At 37.5% G+C, this 19,851-nt stretch overlaps 1 protein-coding gene across 11 annotated transcripts in view; it reads right to left on the bottom strand.

Annotated features, from left to right (window-relative positions):
• The window catches only part of STXBP5 (syntaxin binding protein 5), a 154,588-nt gene that overhangs the window by 17,080 nt on the left and 117,657 nt on the right, over positions 1–19,851 (bottom strand). For 8 of the 11 annotated variants that reach the window (XR_004968790.1, XM_036316933.1, XM_036316934.1 and 5 more), the window contains 2 exons: positions 10,344–10,394; positions 4,943–5,182 (listed from right to left, as the gene is read on the bottom strand). Coding sequence is in view for 10 of the 11 variants with exons in the window: in XM_036316933.1 (XP_036172826.1) it covers positions 4,943–5,182; positions 10,344–10,394 (291 nt within the window). In the remaining variant the exon portion in view is untranslated. The remainder of the gene's footprint in view (positions 1–4,942; positions 5,183–10,343; positions 10,395–19,851) is intronic. The other 3 variants (XM_036316935.1, XM_036316938.1, XM_036316941.1) reach the window with 1 other exon arrangement.

Below are 19,851 nucleotides of genomic sequence, written 5' to 3'. Positions count from 1 at the left end.
GGAAGGACGTCCAGCCTAATTAGCATATTATGCTTTTATTATTATAGATACTAAACTGAAATTGGATCCAAAATTAAGATATTTAAATCTGGAAAAGATATCAATATTACATGCCCCAAACAGATAAGTGCCACCAAACAGATAAATGTTGGGATGTCTGGACCTATGTCTTCTCTCATACCTGACAAATATACTACCAATGAATGTGAGAGCAAGTAGATGGCATGTAGAGCTACACTGTCCAATGTGGCAGCCACTAGCCACATGCAGCTAAGGGCACTTAAAATATGGCCTGTCCAAATGATGGTATGCTGTGAGTGTAAAATACATGCCAATTTGAAGTCTTAGTACAAAAACAAATTAAAAGTAAAATATCTCTATAATTAAGAAATACTGGTTACATGCTGAAATGAAAATATGTTGGATATATATAATTACATAAGATGTCATTAAAATTAATTTCACCTGTTTTCCACTTTTTTTATATGACTACTAGGCAACTGAAAATTCTGTATCTTGCTCATATTGCATTATGAATAGACAGTGGTAATCGACAGAGCCAATGAGAAAAAATTTTGCACATATTTCTAAACATTACTTCACAAAATCAGAATTACCTTTAAAACTATTTAGCAGTAAATGTCAAATACATTCAAGGTATTATTTTTGTCAAATTATAGTCTTAATTTAGGAATAATACTTCTTTACTTGTTTTAATTAATGGGACTCCTTTTCCCCTATATACTTGGAAATGAAAATGCCCATTCCTAAGTAAGCTAAAAGATAGCATTAATGTTAAGGATTTGGAAACCAATGGAAGGGAAGGTGTTGAATTAACTTAGCATTCCCGTTCTTATTTTAAAAGATTTTTCATATTATATTACTTTATACTTACACAAAATTTTCATAAAAAATTTTTCACAAAATCCTTAAGACAAAATATTGTTTCCTTTCTTCTTTACATATACTGTATATACACATATATAGTATCCCCCCAAAAATGTATACACACATTTTGAATAGTTATAAAGGCAATGTTTATTAAAACACATTTCATTTTCAAAATTGAGCTATGAGTTGTTAAAGTTATGTAAAGTCCCATTTTGGGGAATACCTAATTAAATTTGAATTTCAGATACATAATGCGTACTTTTAGTATAAGTATGTCCCAAATACTGCATTATATTTCCAAATTCTGCATGGGGCATACTTATATTAAAAAGTTTTGGTTATCTGAAATTCAAATTTAAATGGGCATCCTGCATTTTATTTGCTAAATCTGGTAATCTTATAGTTTGCAGTCCAGATTTGGCAAGTAGACAATTTAATTATTTTAAACAGTGTGCTAACTTGGGAATTATTTACAATACATATGAACATATATGAGATACAGTAATGCCAGTATGTGGATTTTTCTGAAAATGTAACAAGATAATATTTAAATATATGCCTGTCCTATAGTTAGCAGGATTTTATGTTTCCCAGCAGAGTATTAGTAATTATTGGTTCTCCTCTTGAAGGAAAAAAACAAAACAAAACAAAACATGGGACAAAGTAGAGAAACCCATCTGCTTAAAAAATACCTCACTTCTCACAGATAATGTCTGTTACATTTTAAAACTAGAGGCCTGGTGCACAAAAATTTGTGCACTCGGGGGGTGGGGGGGTCCTGTGCCTGTGCCCTCTCGCAGTCTGGGAACCCTCCTCTGAGGGATCGGGCCAGGGGTTCGGGCCTAAGCTGGCAGTCAGACATCTCTCTGGCAGCCCAAGAGTCCTCAGGGGATGTCCACTTGCCAGCGGGGACCAGGCCTAAGCTGCAGTCGGACATCCTTAGCACTGCTGAGGAGGTGGAAGAGGCTCCCACCATCACTGCTATGCTGGCAGCTGTCAGCCTGGCTTGTGGCTGAGCAGAGCGCCCCCTGTGGGAGCGCACTGACCACCAGGGAGCAGCTCCTGCATTGAGCGTCTGCCCTCTGGTGGTCAGTGTGTGTCATAGTGACCAGTCGTTCTGTTAGGGTCAATTTGCATATTACCCTTTAATTATATGCCTAGTGCATGGGTGGGGCCAGCTGGTTTGCCCTGAAGGGTGTCTCGGATCAGGGTGGGGGTCCCCACTGGGGTGCCTGGCCAGCCTGGGTGAGGAGCTGAGGGCCATTTTCAGATTGGCCACACCCCCGTCAGGGTGGGGGTCCCTGCTGGAGTGCCTGGCCAGCCAGGGTGAGGGGCTGAGGGCCGTTTTTAGACTGGCCACACCCCCTTCAGGGAGGGGGGTCCTGCTGTGGTGCCTGGCCAGCCTGGGTGAGTGGTTGATGGCTGTTTGCAGGCTGGCCACAGCCCCTTCAGGGTGGGGGTCCCCCCTGGGGTGCCTTGCCAGCCTGGGTGAGGGCCTAATGGCTGTTTGCAGGCTGGTCAAGCCCCCCAGCAGGGACCCTCACCCCTTAAGGGTGTGGCCAACCTGGGTGAGGGGCTGATGGATGTTTGCAGGCTGGCCACAGCCCCTTCAGGGTGGGGGTCCTTGCTGGGGTGCCAAGCCAGCCAGGGTGAGGGGCTGAGGGCTATTTGCAGGCTGGCCACAGCCCCTTCAGGGTGGGGGTCCCCCCAGGGATGCCTGGCCAGTCTGGGTGAGGTGCTGATGGCTTTTTGCAGGCTGCCAAGCCCCCCAGTGGGGTCCCTTACCCAATGAGGGTGTGGCCAGCCTGGGTGAGGGGCTGATGGATGTTTGCAGGCTGGCCACAGCCCCTTCAGGGTGGGGGTCCCCTGGGGTGCCTGGCCAGCCTGGGGAGGGGCTGATGGCTGTTTGTAGGCTGGCCATGGCCCCCAGCCACCCAAGCTCCCAGGGGAGGCTGGCTGGAAACAGGTTCTGGGATTTATTTATCTTCTATAATTGAAACTTTGTTGCCTTTAGCGGAGGCCACAGCTGGCCAGGGCAGGCGGGAAGCTTGGCTTCCTCCATCACCAGGGCGACCAAGCCTCCTGCTTGCTCCAGCTCCATGGCTGCTGGCTGCCATCTTGGTTGGGTTAATTTGCATATAGTTGCTCTGATTGGCTGGTGGGCGTGGCTCGGGGCATAGCAAAGGTATGGTCAATTTGCATGTTTTTCTTTTATTAGATTAGATAGGTACCTCATTAAAAAATAAACCAAAAGATTACACCACTGAGAATGAACTCAGATTCCCTCTTAATTATGAGAATTATTTTATATCCAAGTAAATTTACAGCAAATTTGATTTTATTGCAAGTTGAAAAATACCTTAAATATTTTTATGTACAGTAGCTAATATTAAATTATCTATACTTAATCCTTCTCTCATTTTTATTTAGTGGGAATATTTATATCCTATTATAAACTAATGCATGCTTGTTGTAGAAAATTTAGACTAATCAGTAAAAAGAAAATAAAAATTACCCACAATCCCACTATTCAGTGATAATTACTATTAACATTTTTATTTTCATCTTCCAATTTTTTCCCCCTATACACTTAGCTGTTGCTTACTGAAAAAAAATGAGATTAGCAAGAATATTATCATTATGTAACCTTTTCTAACTAGGCATGGAGTAGTATACACTCAAATATTTACTGAGCTGAATGACTAAATCAAACTTCCTTTAATGTAAAGATAGTTTGAAAATGAACATTAATACATAATTACATTTTAACACATTGTTTGCGGGTAGTTTTTATCACGCGCTAACAGGTGGTGTGGGCCATTTTTGCTAATTTTTTGCGCAAATGGCAACGCTCAGTAAAACTACGATAATTTAGTTTACGTATTTATACGTTACCTGCATTCTACCGCTAGTCTATAAAAAACGTATTAATACGTGACCTGCGCTCTACTACACTGGTAGAACGTATAAATACGTTTCCCGCATACAATGTGTTAATTCTAAATTCCAAATATTATTAAAGTCCACCCTATAAACAAGAGATAAGAGCACAATCACATTTTTTCCTATCTAGATAAGCATTAACTAGCAATGGAAACCAGAATTCTGTTATTTCCAGACCTGTCGATTCCACATACATTTGGTAACATTTAATCTCATTTTCAATATATGAAAACTACATTTTTTTCTTCTTAAAATTTGCTATTAAGTCACATTTCCCTAATACTTTAAAGAAGAAAAATAATCTACTTTAAAACTTCATACTCTGAGGTTAAAAATAGTAAGATTTATGCCCGGCTGGCGTGGCTCAGTGGTTGAGTATGGACCTATGAACCAGGAGGTCACGGTTTGATTCTAGGTCAGGACACATGCCAGGGTTGTAGGCTCAATCCCCAGTAGGGGGCTTGCAGGAGGTAGCTGATCAATGATTCTCTCTCAACACTGATGTTTCTATTTCTCCCTTTCTCTTCCTTCCTCTCTGAAATCAATAAAAATATATTTAAAAAAATAGATTTATAATATCTAAAAATGTTTATATAATATTTTTCTCCTAAATATGTAACAATCTTTTGCTTATAGAACATATATTTTGAAATATTCTGGATGTGTCAGAATAAGAGGATCCCACCCCCCCAATTTTCTTTTCAGAGAGGAAGGGAGAGCAAGATAGAAACATCATGCTCCCCCCCATAGGGGTGGAGCTCGCAACCCGGGCATGTGCTCTGATCAGGAATCAAACAGGTGACCTCTTGGTTGCTGGGCTGACATTCAAACACTGAACCATACCTGGCCGGGCTCCCCATTTTCTTAGCTAGAAATAATTTTAGATAAGATCCTAGAGTTAAAAAAGTGCAAAACCTGAACAGCTATTAAATGATAGTCTTCAATCTTATTCCATGTATTCCTTTATTAAAAGCATAAGACTGTAACTATCCCCATTTAGTTTATATTTTAGAACTATTAGGTTCATTCAAAAATGAAAAGCAAAGGCATCATTTATATCATAGTAAATCAAATGTTCAATATCAGTGCAGCACTGGAGCAGACTTACCACTTGGAGACACAATTACTGGCTGAAGAAGTCTTTGCTCTCCTCCTGGGGGGAGGTTCAGTGCAATGACAAGCACTGTCCCCAAGGTAGTACCAACCCATAAGCAGGGGGAAGGAGACGAGTCTGCCTTTCGAGTAAAAGTCTCACAGAAATGGAGAGCAGAGATGGCTTCTCGTGATTCTTTATCGATGCTGGTTACACTTGAACTCCGGGACCGGCTGAAGGAATTATCTTTCACATCTAAAGTAATTTGAAATGTGAGAGTGCTCAAATTATAAAATACCACATTTTTTATTTGGTATAAATTCGGCTAAATAGTTAATCTGCAAAAAGACAACACATTTAATTTTAATATTTTAACTGAAAAGAAAAACTATTTACTTTTATGCTACTAATTTTTTTATTTTCTCAAATATACAATGGCAAATGGACAAACCCCACACTTCATTGAGAATCACTGATCGGCTGCCTCCTGCATGCTCCCCACTGGGGATTGAGCCTGCAGCCCCTGGCATGTGCCCTTTACTGGAATTGAACCTGGGACCCTTCATTCCGCAGGCCGACGCTCTATCCACTGAGCCAAATCGGCTAGGGCGGTATTTTTAATTTTCTACATTTAAAAATACATTTAGAAGTACTCTAATTCTACCTTCAAATTTATTATATGATGCATTTTTCCCCAAATCTGTCCCAACGAAAGCCTTTAACGCTTTAACGCATAAAATTTAGCTTTCATTTTTCTTGAATGCCATTTTAAATGTACTTCACATTCATCTAAGGCATTTTTCATCACAATGTGTAACTGGTATCAGGTATATTCCCTGTTCTCAGCTGTCTGTAATGACAGGGATACTTGTAAATTATAGTAATACACCCTCTCTTGTCTTTAGCCACTTTCTTCTTTGTGGCCAAACTCGTCTGTCTCAAGCCTGGCCTCTTATTTCTAGGAAATGCATTTTGAAATGCTTATGGGGATTTTTTTCTATGTCTCACTATGCAAAATCAAAACACATCACTTCCCTAAAGCTCTAAATTCTTCTTTGTATTAACGACACACCAGTCTTCACAGGGAACAACACTTACATGAGTTGCAGTTTTGGTTCTTCCCTTTCACTTTACCTATATACCCCTGGGATGCTAACTCCTATGTTGTTTTTATTCCAATGTTGTTTTTACTCTTTCTGTAATCAATCAACTCCCATTACCTGAAGTTCAGGCCTTCATGATCATTCATATAGACTACTGCACAATTTCCAAGTAATCTCCCCACCTTCACTATCACTGTTCCAACACAATCCAATTAAATAATATGAATGTACAGTTGCAATTCTATCATTTCTATTTTTAAAATCTTCAGTGGTTCCTCTTTACTGATCATACCTATAATCTTATTCAAGTTTTTAAGACTCTCCACAAAATACCTCCAACCTACCCTCCCAGCCTGTCTTCCAATGCTGCCCTGCTTCAGGTAACTGTGGGAAACAAACGGAGCCATTCAGTGTGCTCCAAACACACTCTGCACTCACTTTCACATGTTTGCGGGTGATTGTGCCCTTGCCTCAGCATTTCTTTACTTTTCAAGATTGTGCTTATTCTCCTTTTCAGGTAACATAATCTTCATGAAGTTTATCCTGATTCTTAAAACCATAAAGTTTTCCTTCGGAATCTCGGTATCTTTTTATCTCTTCTGTGGCACTAATAGTACATTTTTCTGTAGTTACTTCTGACTTATCTCAGGCCTCACTCTAAAGTGACCGTAAGTTTCCTGATATAAGTAAGGGCTGTGACGTTTTGAGACCTTGCATATGAAAATATTACTTGCTGAACACACATCTATAGTTGAAAATATCTAAACCAATGCATTTCTGCTGCACACTGGGATATGTTAAAATTTCTAGTAGTGCCTACATATAATAAACCATTCCTAAAATCACATGCTTTCAATACTATCATGAAATAAATTACTTCATCATGTCATGAAAAAAAAAAGTTGGTCTTCTAAGTCGTATTTTATGAAATAAAAAAGGTATCATTGAATCCTATTTATGCCAAGAGCTTTTTATAATCAAATTTAGATTCACATATTAAAAAATATTCCCCCAAATAATAATGATATTCAACAATTTTGATTATGGCTAGCCTCTGAAAACAATAAAGCTACTAGTAATGACAACAGTATAGGACATTTCTAAATATAGTTTCTAAAAATGTCTTTCTTTTGCCTGAGATTATACTTCCTGTTACAGACTATGACACAGTAGAAAATAACTACTTACTGTAAATGAAACAACTTTCCATAAACAATAGCTCATTGGGAATTTGTAATATAATACTGATTCAAATGTTAACTCTTTAATAGTTTCCAAAGTTATTTTGATAAAATAACAAAATTTATTTTTTGCAATAATAAAAGTATTAAATTTGTTGCTTTAATGAAAATATACATACAAAATGAATGAACATATATTTTCAGTTGTGATCCAGTGATAAAATTGGAAATCAATGATACAAGAAAATTTGATAATATAAATTTCAATGTAAATTTAGCTATGTGAAAACTCTTATTGATATTTATTAAAATTACATAATGATTTGCAACAATCTATAATTCAAATGTTAATTTGTAGGCCAAATAAACAGTGTTTTAATTAATAAACTAACCATATAAATTTCATAAACTACAAATTCACATGTATTATGACTTCACTTTAAAAATTAGATTACCAAAGGAATTCCTAAGGCTAGATCAAACAGGAAAACAATGTGAATCAGGATCAACTTTGAAATTACAGAATTAGACTGTTTATTTAATCTGCCTACAACTGTTTGGATATACGAATTTCTAGCAGTTCATGAATTACAACATCTTCTGACTGCTATTAAGTTACATGTTGTGAGACTTTGTTGCTTAAATTTTAGAAACTGGGCAAGATAAACACATGGAATAGAAATTTAAATTTTAGTAACAAGAGCAGAAATGAAAATAACTACCAGTAAACAAGGCTACCAGGTGCTATATGTCATCATGGCGCTTTACATTTTATTGAATCCACATAACCACCCTGAAAAGTATTATCATCACAATTTAACAAATAATAAAACAGAGGTTCAGACAGATTAAATGACTTGCCCAGCATGACAAAGCTAGTGAATGGAAGAGTTCGGATTTGTGCCCATGTCCAAAACTTTCTACTAGACAACTCCAGATAGACATGGGTTAGTTATATCACCAACAGTATACAAGTGGAAAATTTGGTTATTATTGAATATTAAAGTTCAGTCTTTAGACACACACACACGGACACAAACCACCTTGATGACGTGGTCTTTCTAGCAGATCTAAACTCAGATAATATTTGTCTTTAACATCTTGACACCGGGCTAGCTGATAACCGTGTCATAAAATTATTTCTCTCCTATTTCTCCAGATGCCCAGAACATTACTTGTACATAGCATCCTCTCCTCCCCACAAAGAGCCTAATACAAAAAAAAAAATCTATATCCCCAAATCAAATCAAAACAGAAAGCCAAGAGGTGAATTTAGTCAGAGTAAAAATTAAGACAAAAACTAATTCATAATTAAGGTATATAACAATTTGATGTTTTGCCTCCTGTGGCTGACACTTAAAAGTGACATCAGAACTCTAACAATATCACACATGGTTCCTGAGTTGTGGGCCAGGGAATCTGGAGTGATGAGGCTATAGTGAAAGTGTAGTGTCACACAATTTCCCCATAAGCCAAAGTGGATTCTACTCACAGAAGCTTCCAGAGCTGCAGGACATTCCACAGCCTCGGATGCTTCAGCAATATCTGGTAGTTTGAGCCTATCAATTACAGCTGTTTTTCCCCAATGACTTCCCAGCTAATGTAAACAATTACCAGCTAAGAATCTTTACCAAAAAACAGTTTAGCAGCACAATGACTTGAAGGGAAATTACGTAGGCAACGTGGAGACTGTTTCAAGGCATATATCAACCAAAATTATAATTGGCTTAGATTTAAATATATGGGCACACAAGCTAAAACAAACTAAAGATGACTTATAAAAGCATGGAGATAACACTTTGATTGACTTATTTACATAAGTTATAACAATGTTCCAAAAATAATTGATTATGATATTTTTACTTATTTAAAAGTATTTGCACATGTCTTTTCTCAGTTTTTAAGAAACTCAAAGATATTTTAACTAGTGGTATTACATGTTATTGAAATCATGGACCTCTTTGAGAGTCTGATGAAAACTCTGGATCCTCTTGTTGAAAAAAAAAAGTATATTATAAGCCTCAGGTACAATTGGGTTCAAATTACATCCTTCATTTTTATAGTGAAGGGAACTGTGCCCTTCTCAAAACATATGTTAGCATACATTCTAAGATTAATTCATGTTTCCCTAAACATCAGTGATATTACAGGTTTCTACTAAATTGTTTTTCCTATGTTCAGGCATGGAACCCTTTACTAACAACAGCAGAAGATCTATACCCACTCACTCATAATCACATACTTCCTATCAGTGTAACTGACATAAGACTATGATTTGAAAATGTTAAATTAGTATGGTAAACTGACCAATACCTAAGTTTGTATTATGCATGAAAAGATAGTCAAGGAATCTAGAGAATAGTGAGAAGATGAGATGGGTGAGCAAATTTAAAGGAGAAAAACCTAGTTATTTCCACGACAAAAATGGGTGAGAGCATCCTTATAGAGTCATACTTATTCAATTAAAAGCAATACAAATTTCTGAAATTAAAAAATGTTTTTAAAAAGAAACCATGCTTTATATTTACTACATAAAATCTTACTTTTATCTTTATTGAACTCTTATTTGTCCCTACTGTGGGAAATCAGGGAGCTGTTTTTAAGTGGCATATAAAGCAAAAGGAATTTTCACTTTGCTTTCCTAATGGATTAGCTGCATAGAAAGTGCTCTAGAAAAAGATAGATTTCCCAACTTATTATCAACAAAACGTTCTTCATATGGGAGTTATTATAATACAAAAAAACTTAAGATTTATTTTGAAAATATTAAATTCTTATAAAATTTAGAAATTGTAGAATTAAAATTAAGTTTTCAGGTGGTTAAATGTGATGTAACAACTTTTAACAGAAATTAATCTGAAATTGCACAAATCTTAATCTTATACTAAATTTTGTTTAGATATAAAGTATGAGAGGGCTAAGGAAATGTATTATTCTATTTTACTTGATTTCATAATTATCTTTCATAATTTACTGATGGTTTTTAAAGGCCATTAATTCTTTAATATCTTAGTCATTTTAAACTTGATTTCTGATGAAAATATAATTTATGGTAATTTTAAATTTTCTGATTTCCTTGTCTTCCCATTAAAGGGAGTTTAACTACTATGGATTTTTATCTATTTTACTTACCTAAGTCAGGCTTTAGGTCAGTAGGCAAGCTTAACTTCCTTGACATCTTTGCTGAAAAATAAAATGCATTTTTAAACTTCTGAACAATCTTTGATTGATACTTAGTAATACCAACTGCTCTTGAAGATAGAAGCAAATGTTTATTACTAAATCTAGATGCTAAGATAATTGGAATGATTAATAATATTATGGGTGGAAAGTAAATCTTATTTTCAACTTTTTAAAAAGTATGTACTTACTTGCTGTAATATCTTTTCATGGTTGAAGCTCTTACTTCAACAAGGAAGCCTTTTATACTCTGTTAATTATTCCTTAGGCTCAAAGGAAAGAGTTAGGCTTTTCTAAGAGAAGCAAGGTCATTTCTCAGAAGGAAGGTATTGTAGATAAGGACAATAGAGGCATAAGACTGAGTTTGGGTAAATGATGTAATAAAATTGCTGTAGCTCATCTTCATAGCTATTGAATTAATTATTTTTAAGTTAATTTCTAGAATCTAGGACAAATCTGTATGTACAACCAAATGAAGGCATTTGATTACATTATAAAATGTTCAGCTCAACCATTTCTTGATATAAATTAACACCTTTATTTACATTTCAGCAAAAAAAAAACAAACACAAAAAATTAAAAAAACCCAAAAGAAAACAAAGTCATGCTCAGTCTAAAATTACAGTATTTACAAAAATGTAAACTACAGATATTTTGATTGCTACTTAGTATTAGAATAATAGAAAAGCCTGCATATAAACTTATTGGAATTCACTTTCCATCCTCAAAATTAGTTATTGCATTCATCTAGGAAGTGATTTAAAGTTAGGAGCTGTTTAACTGTATCTATTATGTTAGTGCCAGTGCATGCGAAATAGAATAGTGCTTCCTACGTGAAATTTTAAAAAAGCATGTTTGTTAATACATGAGTGCATATATCAGGTTAAATTTTGGACTGTTAGAAGATATTTAAAGCACAGACCCTGCTAGTCCATAAGGGCGCCATGTAAACAAAGAGAAATCCAGTCATAGAACATAACTTCCACATCTAAAAAAATGACAAATCCAGTGTTAGGAAAGAGGCATTAGGGAAACTGGGAAAGGATTGGGGGGAAGGGGAGGGGTATGGAATAGTTTTCACTTCTAAACTTCATAATCTAATCAGCATCCTTTAAAAAACAACAATGGGTCAAATATATGAATCAGTCTTTTCCCACATTCACCCCGACTTAATCTCATTTAAAAAATAAAATGCAATAGAAAACTAAAATAGCCAAATGAAATCTATGGTTACTTGACCTCATATAAATGGTTGCTACTGTATATTATATCCAATTCCATTAAAATTAAAAGACATTATACCCCCAAACCATCTTCTAAAATGCAATGTTAAACGTTTTGAATGAATTTCAATGTTTTCACTTAATACCATCCACAGATTACGTGAAGCAGAAAAATAAGTCTGGTACAGTCTTATTTTGGGATGCTCTTGTTGGGATCAGATGATGTGGATGCCTCTCTCGACCCCACCATGCTGATCTGATCAAGTTATTCTAAGTCTCTGGACTAGTGCTGATCAAACTTGAAAGTGCACAAGAATCAGCTGGGGGTCTTGTTAAATCAGATTCTGATCCTGTACCTGGGCGAGGGCCTGGGGTTCTGCACTTCTATCAAACTCCCAGAAGATGCTGCTGCTGCTGCTGCTGCTGCTGGTCTCTGAACCACACTTAGAGCAGCAAGGTCCCTAAATTGAAAGCACTTCAGGATAGGAAACAGAACTAATTCATTAACTCAGAGGGTATGTACATTAAGTCCACAACAAGCATTTCTTGAAAAAACTTCAATAACTAGTTTAAATAATGTGGAAGTGTAAAATGTAGCAGTTAGAACTAGATTTGGAATCAGAATAAATCTGAGTTTGAATTTACTTCAACCAATTAGTAGGTAGGTGACCTTAAGCCAATCACTCTGCCTCTCTAAACCTTAAATTTCCTCCTCTGTAAAATGTAGATAATAAGGCTAATTTCATAGCTTTGATGATTGCATAAGATAATAAAAGCAAAGCACTGAGCATAATATATATAGTATGAATTTGATGTTAGTTATTCAATAATAAGCAAATGGAATATACTTTTTTCATAAACTATAAAATGCTATACAGATGAACAATTCATTTGACATTGTAAATAACACAATGTTACTTTATTCTAATTCTATGGTAATATTCCAAGTAACTAAGCATATGCTTTTAATCCCCTTTAGGATTTCTACTAGAAATTCTTCCATATAATTTTTCAGATAGTTTAAGAAATTAAGTTAACCCTTCCCATAGAAGTTTTTTTTTTTTGTTATTTATTTATTTATTTATTTATTTATTTATTTATTTGGTCTAGCACCACTTGGTTTCTCTAACATGTAAAGAACGGAATACAACCAACCAGCCTTCAAATGCTTCAGTTGGTCTTATTTTTCAACATTTTATATAGAGGTAAGACTACACACAAAAATGAGTAGGCAGGTTTTCTGAATATAGTAACTTTACTATGTCACAAAATGATTTAACTATGAAGTTATATACTATTGATGATTTAACTATGAAGTTATATCTATATACTAGTGGCCCAGTGCGCGAAATCACGCATGGTAGTCTGCTGCTGCTCGCACCCCCGCCTACCGGCCTGCCGCATTCACCGCCCCTCCCAACCACACACCGCTACTTGCCGTGCTTGCTGCCCCACCCGCCCACCACCCACCTTGCTGTGATTGGAGCCTGTGACCACGGAGGAGGGACTGAGAGGTGCTCAATGTACCTTATAGTAACTGGTCATTTGGTCATCCTGACACTGGTTTTTTAAATATAGATATATATCCTATCTAATAATAGAGAAACATGGTAATTAACCATAACTTCGCTACCCTTCCCATTGGCTAATCAGCGAGATATGCAAATTAACTGCCAACCAAGATGGCGGCTGGCAGCCAGGCAGCTGAAGCGAACAGGAGGCTTGCTTGCTCCAGTGATGGAGGAAGCCAAGGTTCCCCGCCTGCCGCTGCCGGCCTCTGAGCTTGCACTCTAAGAAACAATGTTGCAATTATAGAAGCTAAACAATCCCCAGAAACCTGCTTTCAGCCATCAGAGCTGGAGCGAGCAGGACCGCAACAGTGTTACAATTATAGAACCCAAACAAACCCAGATCCCTGCTTTCAGCAGCCAAGGTCTCAGAGCTGGAGCCGAGCCTCAGAGCTAAAGCTGGCTCTCAGTTCCAGTGACAGCCATTGAAGGTAAATAAATCCCAGAATAAAAGAAAAAAAGAAAAAAAGGAGAGGTTGGGAGCTTCAGTCACCTGCCAGCCTGAAAACAGCCCTCAGCCCCTCACCCAGACTGGCCAGGCACCCCAGTGGGGACCCCCACCCTGAAGGGGGTGTGATGAGCTGCAAACAGTCATCATCCCCTCATCCAGGCTGGCCAGGCACCTCAGTGGGGACGCCCACCCTGAAGGGGGTGTGACCAGCTGCAAACAGCCATCATCCCCTAAGCCAGGCTGGCCAGGCACCTAAGCGGGACCCCCACCCTGATCCGGGACACCCTTCAGGGCAAACCAGCCGGCCCCCACCCGTGAACCAGGCCTCTATCCTATATAGTAAAAGGGTAATACGCAAACTGACCCTAACAGCAGAAAGACTGGGAATGACTGGTCACTATGACACACACTGACCACCAGGGGGCAGATGCTCAAAGCAGGAGCTGTCCCCTGGTGGTCAGGTCGCTCTCACATGGGAGGAGCTCTGCTCAGCCACAAGCCAGGCTGATGGCTGCCAGTACAGTGGTGGTCGCGGGACCTCTCCTGCCTCCTCAGCAGCACTAAGGATGTCCGGCTGGAGTTTAGGCCTGCTCCCTGCTGGCAAGTGGACATCCCCTGAGGGCTCCCGGGCTGCCAGAGGGATGTCTGATTGCCATCTTAGGCCCAATCCCCTGGGGAGCGGGCCTAAGCCAGCAGATGGTCATCCCCTGAGGGGTCCCAGACTGCAAGAGGGCACAGGCCAGGCTGAGGGGCCCCCTCCTCTCCCCCCCGCCCCCGAGTGCACAAATTGTTGTGCACCAGGCCTCTAGTATATATAGAAAAGCCTAAGTGACCTTCTGACCGTCCGGTAGCTCTGATGCACAATGACCACAAGGGGGCAGATGCTCTGACTGGTAGTTATGATGCACACTGACCACCCGGGGGCAGACACTCAATACAGAAGCTGCCAAGCTGTGGTGACTTGGCAGCTGTGGTTTTTGGGTGATGCACCCAGAACCAGAGAGGAGGGAGCCCAATTCCGGGGTGTGTTACCCGAGAACTGCCCTCTCACAATCTGGGACCCTTCGGGGGATGTTGGAGAGCCAGTTTCAGCCTGATCCCTGCAGGCCAGGTTGGGGGACCTCCCACCCCCTAGTACACAAATCTGTGCATCGGGCCTCTAGTTTCTTTATAAAACACTTTGCAACTGGAGACCCATAACCAGACCACCAACTCAATCATAGCATTCAATCAAAAGATATTTAAGCAACATTGCTGTTATGTTTGCATATAATGTTAAGCAATCTCCTTGAATATAGAACTTGAAATTAAAAGATTAACCTATAGTATTTAATGTTAATTATAGCTATTAATTAATATTATAAAAATAGATACAGAACTAAGAGTTTTGAGGAGCAGAGTGAAACTTATTGATCTATTAAATACTTACTGGGCATATGCCAGTAATTTTTCAGAAGGCAGGGGTTTCCTGGCCTCCAGGAGCTTACAGCCCATTACAGGAAACAAATAACTCCAAAGCAACATAGCCAGTACTACTAACAGAGGCAAGCACAATGTACTAATTTATACCTATCTTAGGTTCGAATACTTATCCTAAGACTGTGGGTTATGAAGACAAAGCCAGCAGGGAATAGTTTAGACTTTCTACATTTTTACAAAACAGTATGTTTGCTAAACATATTTGTTGACAGTATTTTTCTTTTGATATAAAATTTACATGAAAGTGCACAAATCTTAAACGCATATTCACTAAGTTTTAACAATGTATACACCATGTAATTCAAAATCATAGCAGGATATATAACTTTATCACCACCCCAAAAAGGACACACATATTCCTTCCCAACCAATTTTTGCCCTCGTGCCCAGAAACAACCACTGTTCTGATGCTTTTTCCACCATTGATCAGTTTTGCCTATTGTAGAACTCCATATACATGAAATCATGGTATAAACTCTTATGTAAGGCATCTTTCACTCAGAATAATGTTTTTAATCTTCTTTCCAAAATATTTTAAAGGTTAAATTCATTTTTCAATGCACAGAATGAGACTTTTTAGGTGAAAAACGACATAGTCTCAATTAATAGATTCATAGGCAGTACCAGATTATCATTTTCTTTCTGTTGTCCTACACTCATGCATTTCATCTTTAAGCTTTTTTGAATTATGTGTTCCTTACAGAAATTTAGAAAATATAGAGAAACAGAAAATAAGGTCCTCATGAACGTCCATAATCAAGAAGCAACATTTTTGCATATTTCCTGCCAGTCCCTTTTAAAATCCATTTTTATTTATACAGTTGAGATGAACTATAATATACAAATATTTCACAAACTTTTGTTTAGCTAAAAATAAAGAAAAATGCATCAGAGAAAATCTAGTAACATGCAAAAGTCCCAGCTCACAACTCTATCTCCTCAAAACTCAAACTGTTCCATATTTTTATTATATTAAGTGTAGCCAAGAAATCTGAAGCCAGATTACTGCCTACCTTTTGAATATAACGTCTATTTTTCACGGATGCTTACAGGGAAGGAGGGGAAAGGATGATAGGACGGGAGGGTTTAAATCCTTAGTATTTCACATTATATAATTTGTATTTATCTGTCTTCAGGTTCCATAACCCTTTCTTCTGTAAATTTCCATCCAGTAAGTTTATCATTACGGATATTAAGCATTTCAGTATGAACATTTTTATTTTTAAAAACTTTTATTGTTGAAACTAATACATGTCCCCTTCGTTTTCCCCATTGACCTCTTCTAGTGTGCCACCTACCCTTAACATTTTTACTTTATTCATTATAAAGTTTCTATTTTCTCCATCTGTTTAATCATTATGACTTTTTTCCTTTTCAGTATTTGAACATATTTGAACAGCTGCTTTAAAATCTTTGATTGCTAATTTCAATATTTAAGTCATCTTCAGGTCTGTTTCTACTGATTCATTTTTAAATTCCTCATTATGTGTCATATATTCCTACTTTTTTATTGTGAATCTTTATTTCACATGCCTAGGAACTTTTGACTAGACACTAGACGTAGTGGATAATATGTTGAAGGGAGTCTGGATTACATTGTCAACTTTAATAGGTGTTGAGTGTTGTTGTGCCATAAATTACCAGATCCTTTTGTTTTTTTCTTAGTTAGGGTGGGTCTATTTCCATTTAAATTTAGTTTTAGGTTAGGGCTTTCAACCTAAATGTGATCCCTACTTTTAAGGAGAGATCTTTTTGTGACAACAACAGAATAACTGAGGTGCTCAGCAAAGTCTAATGGCAACAACTCCTAGCACAACAGAATGACTGCCGGTATTATAGGTCAGCTGTCAGCCTCAAAGCAGGTGGTTGCCACCAGGCCTTGTAAAATCAGCTCTGAGGCAAGGACCTGCACTGAATCCCCACACAAGACTTCCAGGAATTCCCACCTGAGAAGTTCCTCTCTAGTACCCTCCTCGTAAATTCCAATCAATTCAGCAGCCTAGAACTTCAAACTCTGCCTGCTTAGCTTAATGAAACTGCAACTCCACTTGGGTTCTACCCATTCTGTACTGCAGGAAAGTATCTTGTGGCAGAACTGGGGAAGACCGTAAGACTCACCTCATATTTTTCCTTTTTCTTATGGATGATAGTCCAGGACTGCCTGTTGCTCAGTGCCTGGAAAGAGCCTCATGTATTTTGACTAGTTTTATAGTAGGAGGCTAAGTTGCAAACTTAAGGTCTAACGTTGAAATTTAGACTAAATGTTCTTACCTTTCAATCTTTGTGACTACTTCTGGGGGATATACTTGTTTTCAGCTGTTTAGTCTACCTGTTTGAGGGCAGATCCACTTCTAGATAAGCTTTAGTCAGCCTGCTGGGACTATACCCTGTAATTTGCTCTTAATTTTATGATGAAGTGGTTGCAGACTTTATCCAGCAATTTTCTGATGCTCATATTTTTACTTCTCAGGAAGTCTCAGAAGCACTTGCCAACCCAGTTACCTTGTCAGCTGAGTTCACTGTACTTGTAAAGAGGCTTCTGCTCATGCTGTGAAGTTATTCAAACTCCATCCAGGCTTTCAAACAGGAGACATATGACTTACAAGAGTTTTCTTAGAAGACAAATAGTCTTTTGTTCCCCCTCTTCTTCAACTGTGTATTCTTTAACTCCTGTCCCTTGCACTTAGTATCTTCCTTGTTTTAAAATCCTTTGTCAGTAGAGAAAATGAACTAGCTCTCTTTTCTCTATGACTTTGTCCACAGCAGAAACAAAGGGAATGGCAGTAAAGAAGTTTCTATAATTTGAGGAAAACTGATAATCACAGATATACCTCAGAAGGCTGTTAACTTGAGCCTTTGCTCTCCCTTCTTCTAAACCTGAATGAGGATATCAAGCAGGCTGGCTGAGTTAAGCAGTAAAGAGCTGCATTTGCTTGGCAGAAATAATGAAGTTATATCTGATCACAACAATCAGTCTGAGTGGTAGTTTCAATACCAATGAAAAATACGTGATGTTCAAGAAAAGCAAGTCTCGCCGAAGCCGGTTTGGCTCAGTGGATAGAGCGTCGGCCTGCGGACTGAAGGGTCCCGGGTTCAATTCCGGTCAAGGGCATGCACCTGGGTTGCGGGCACATCCCCAGTAGGGGGTGTGCAGGAGGCAGCTGATCGATGTTTCTCTCTCATCGATGTTTCTAACTCTCTATCTCTCTCCCTTCCTCTCTGTAAAAAATCAATAAAATATATTAAAAAAAAAAAAGAAAAGAAAAGCAAGTCTCAAGGCAAGAGGATTACTTGGACCATTATGCCATAAGTGACAGTTTCATCACAATTGATTATTTTTAGTTCTTTGCAACTGTAGAAATCTCTGTAAAATTCCTCAATTATTGAGATTCTCATTGTTTCTTTGAAATTAAACAGATGCTTTGTAATTTTATTTTAATTTTCCACCCCCTATGTTCCACATTCTATTTTTATGAGGAGGGTTTTTTAAAAGAAAACAGAATCATAACTTCTGTTTAGAATGTGACTTTAACAGTAAACAGCATACCACTTCTAAAATGTAAAAGAACATTATTATGAGAGTATGAAGAAAATGCTGGAAAAAAAACCACAAGTTGAATTTTGTTTATACTGAGAGATGTTCAATAATTAGAATACAGGGGATTGTCAAGGGTGGGGGAAAAAAGGAGACATATGTAATACCCTTTTAATGCTTTAAGCTATAAAAAAAATAATAATTAGAATAAAGTGACAATATCACTTTTCTCACCACCTACAGAGACCTAATACTACTTTAAGGATAATGTTGAAATATATGACATTAAACAAAACAATCAGAGTAATAAAACAACTAAAAGTCAGCTTGTAGGAAAGGGTAAAAACCCAAGGGGCAAAGTGGGACCAGAATGTAGAAATTCTCTTATCAGTTATAACACATATTTTAATAGCCATTTGAATTAATAATGTAAATAGTATTAGTTCAATATATCTAAATTCCATTAGTTTGGAAACAGAATATATCTTAAAAAATATATCTATATATGTATCTAGCATTTAATATGTGTTCAATAAACATGGTGATGAATGAATGAATAAATTAAAACTGTCACTGGAATTTTGCTTCTATAGAAAAATGCTAAATTTCTTCATAAGTGAAATGAAGAGAAAAAGAGGGCAACTCAAGTACAAGCCTATTAATCATAAAGATAAGTTTTGGAAATACAGAGCACATATCTATTTCTTGAAATGAAGGGCAATCTTTAAAGGGATACTAATACCTGTCTGGCAAATATTTGACAATAACAAGTTCTTTTAATTATTGAATTTCTAGAGCTTTTGTCTACATTATTTTTCTATCCTGCTTGTTTTCCATAAATTCATAAAACTTAGTGTCTAGGATATCACCAGTTAAACTCTGCAACATCTCAAAGTTCATTTTCTACAGAATAAATGGTATTATATACACTTAATATAGTAAGTATTATAGGCTGAACACTGCCCCCAAAATTCTTATGTTGAAGCTGTAATCTCCAGCACCTCAAAATGTGACTTTATTTGGAAATAGGGCCTTTAAAGAGGTGACTACATTGAAGTGAGGTCATTATGAGTGGGCCCTAATCCTTCTAAGTAGAGGAACTTTGGACACACAGAAACACCAGGGGTGCAGCTACACAGAAGGAAGACTATGTGAGGACACTTTGAGGAAGCAGCCATCAGCAAGGAGAGAGGCCTCGGAAGAA

This window comes from Myotis myotis, unplaced genomic scaffold (assembly GCF_014108235.1).
Source record: "Myotis myotis isolate mMyoMyo1 unplaced genomic scaffold, mMyoMyo1.p scaffold_m19_p_7, whole genome shotgun sequence".
Taxonomy (NCBI): Eukaryota; Metazoa; Chordata; class Mammalia; order Chiroptera; family Vespertilionidae; genus Myotis; species Myotis myotis.
The sequence above is the reverse complement of the archived record's forward strand: the minus strand, read 5'-3'. Positions and strand labels throughout refer to the sequence as shown.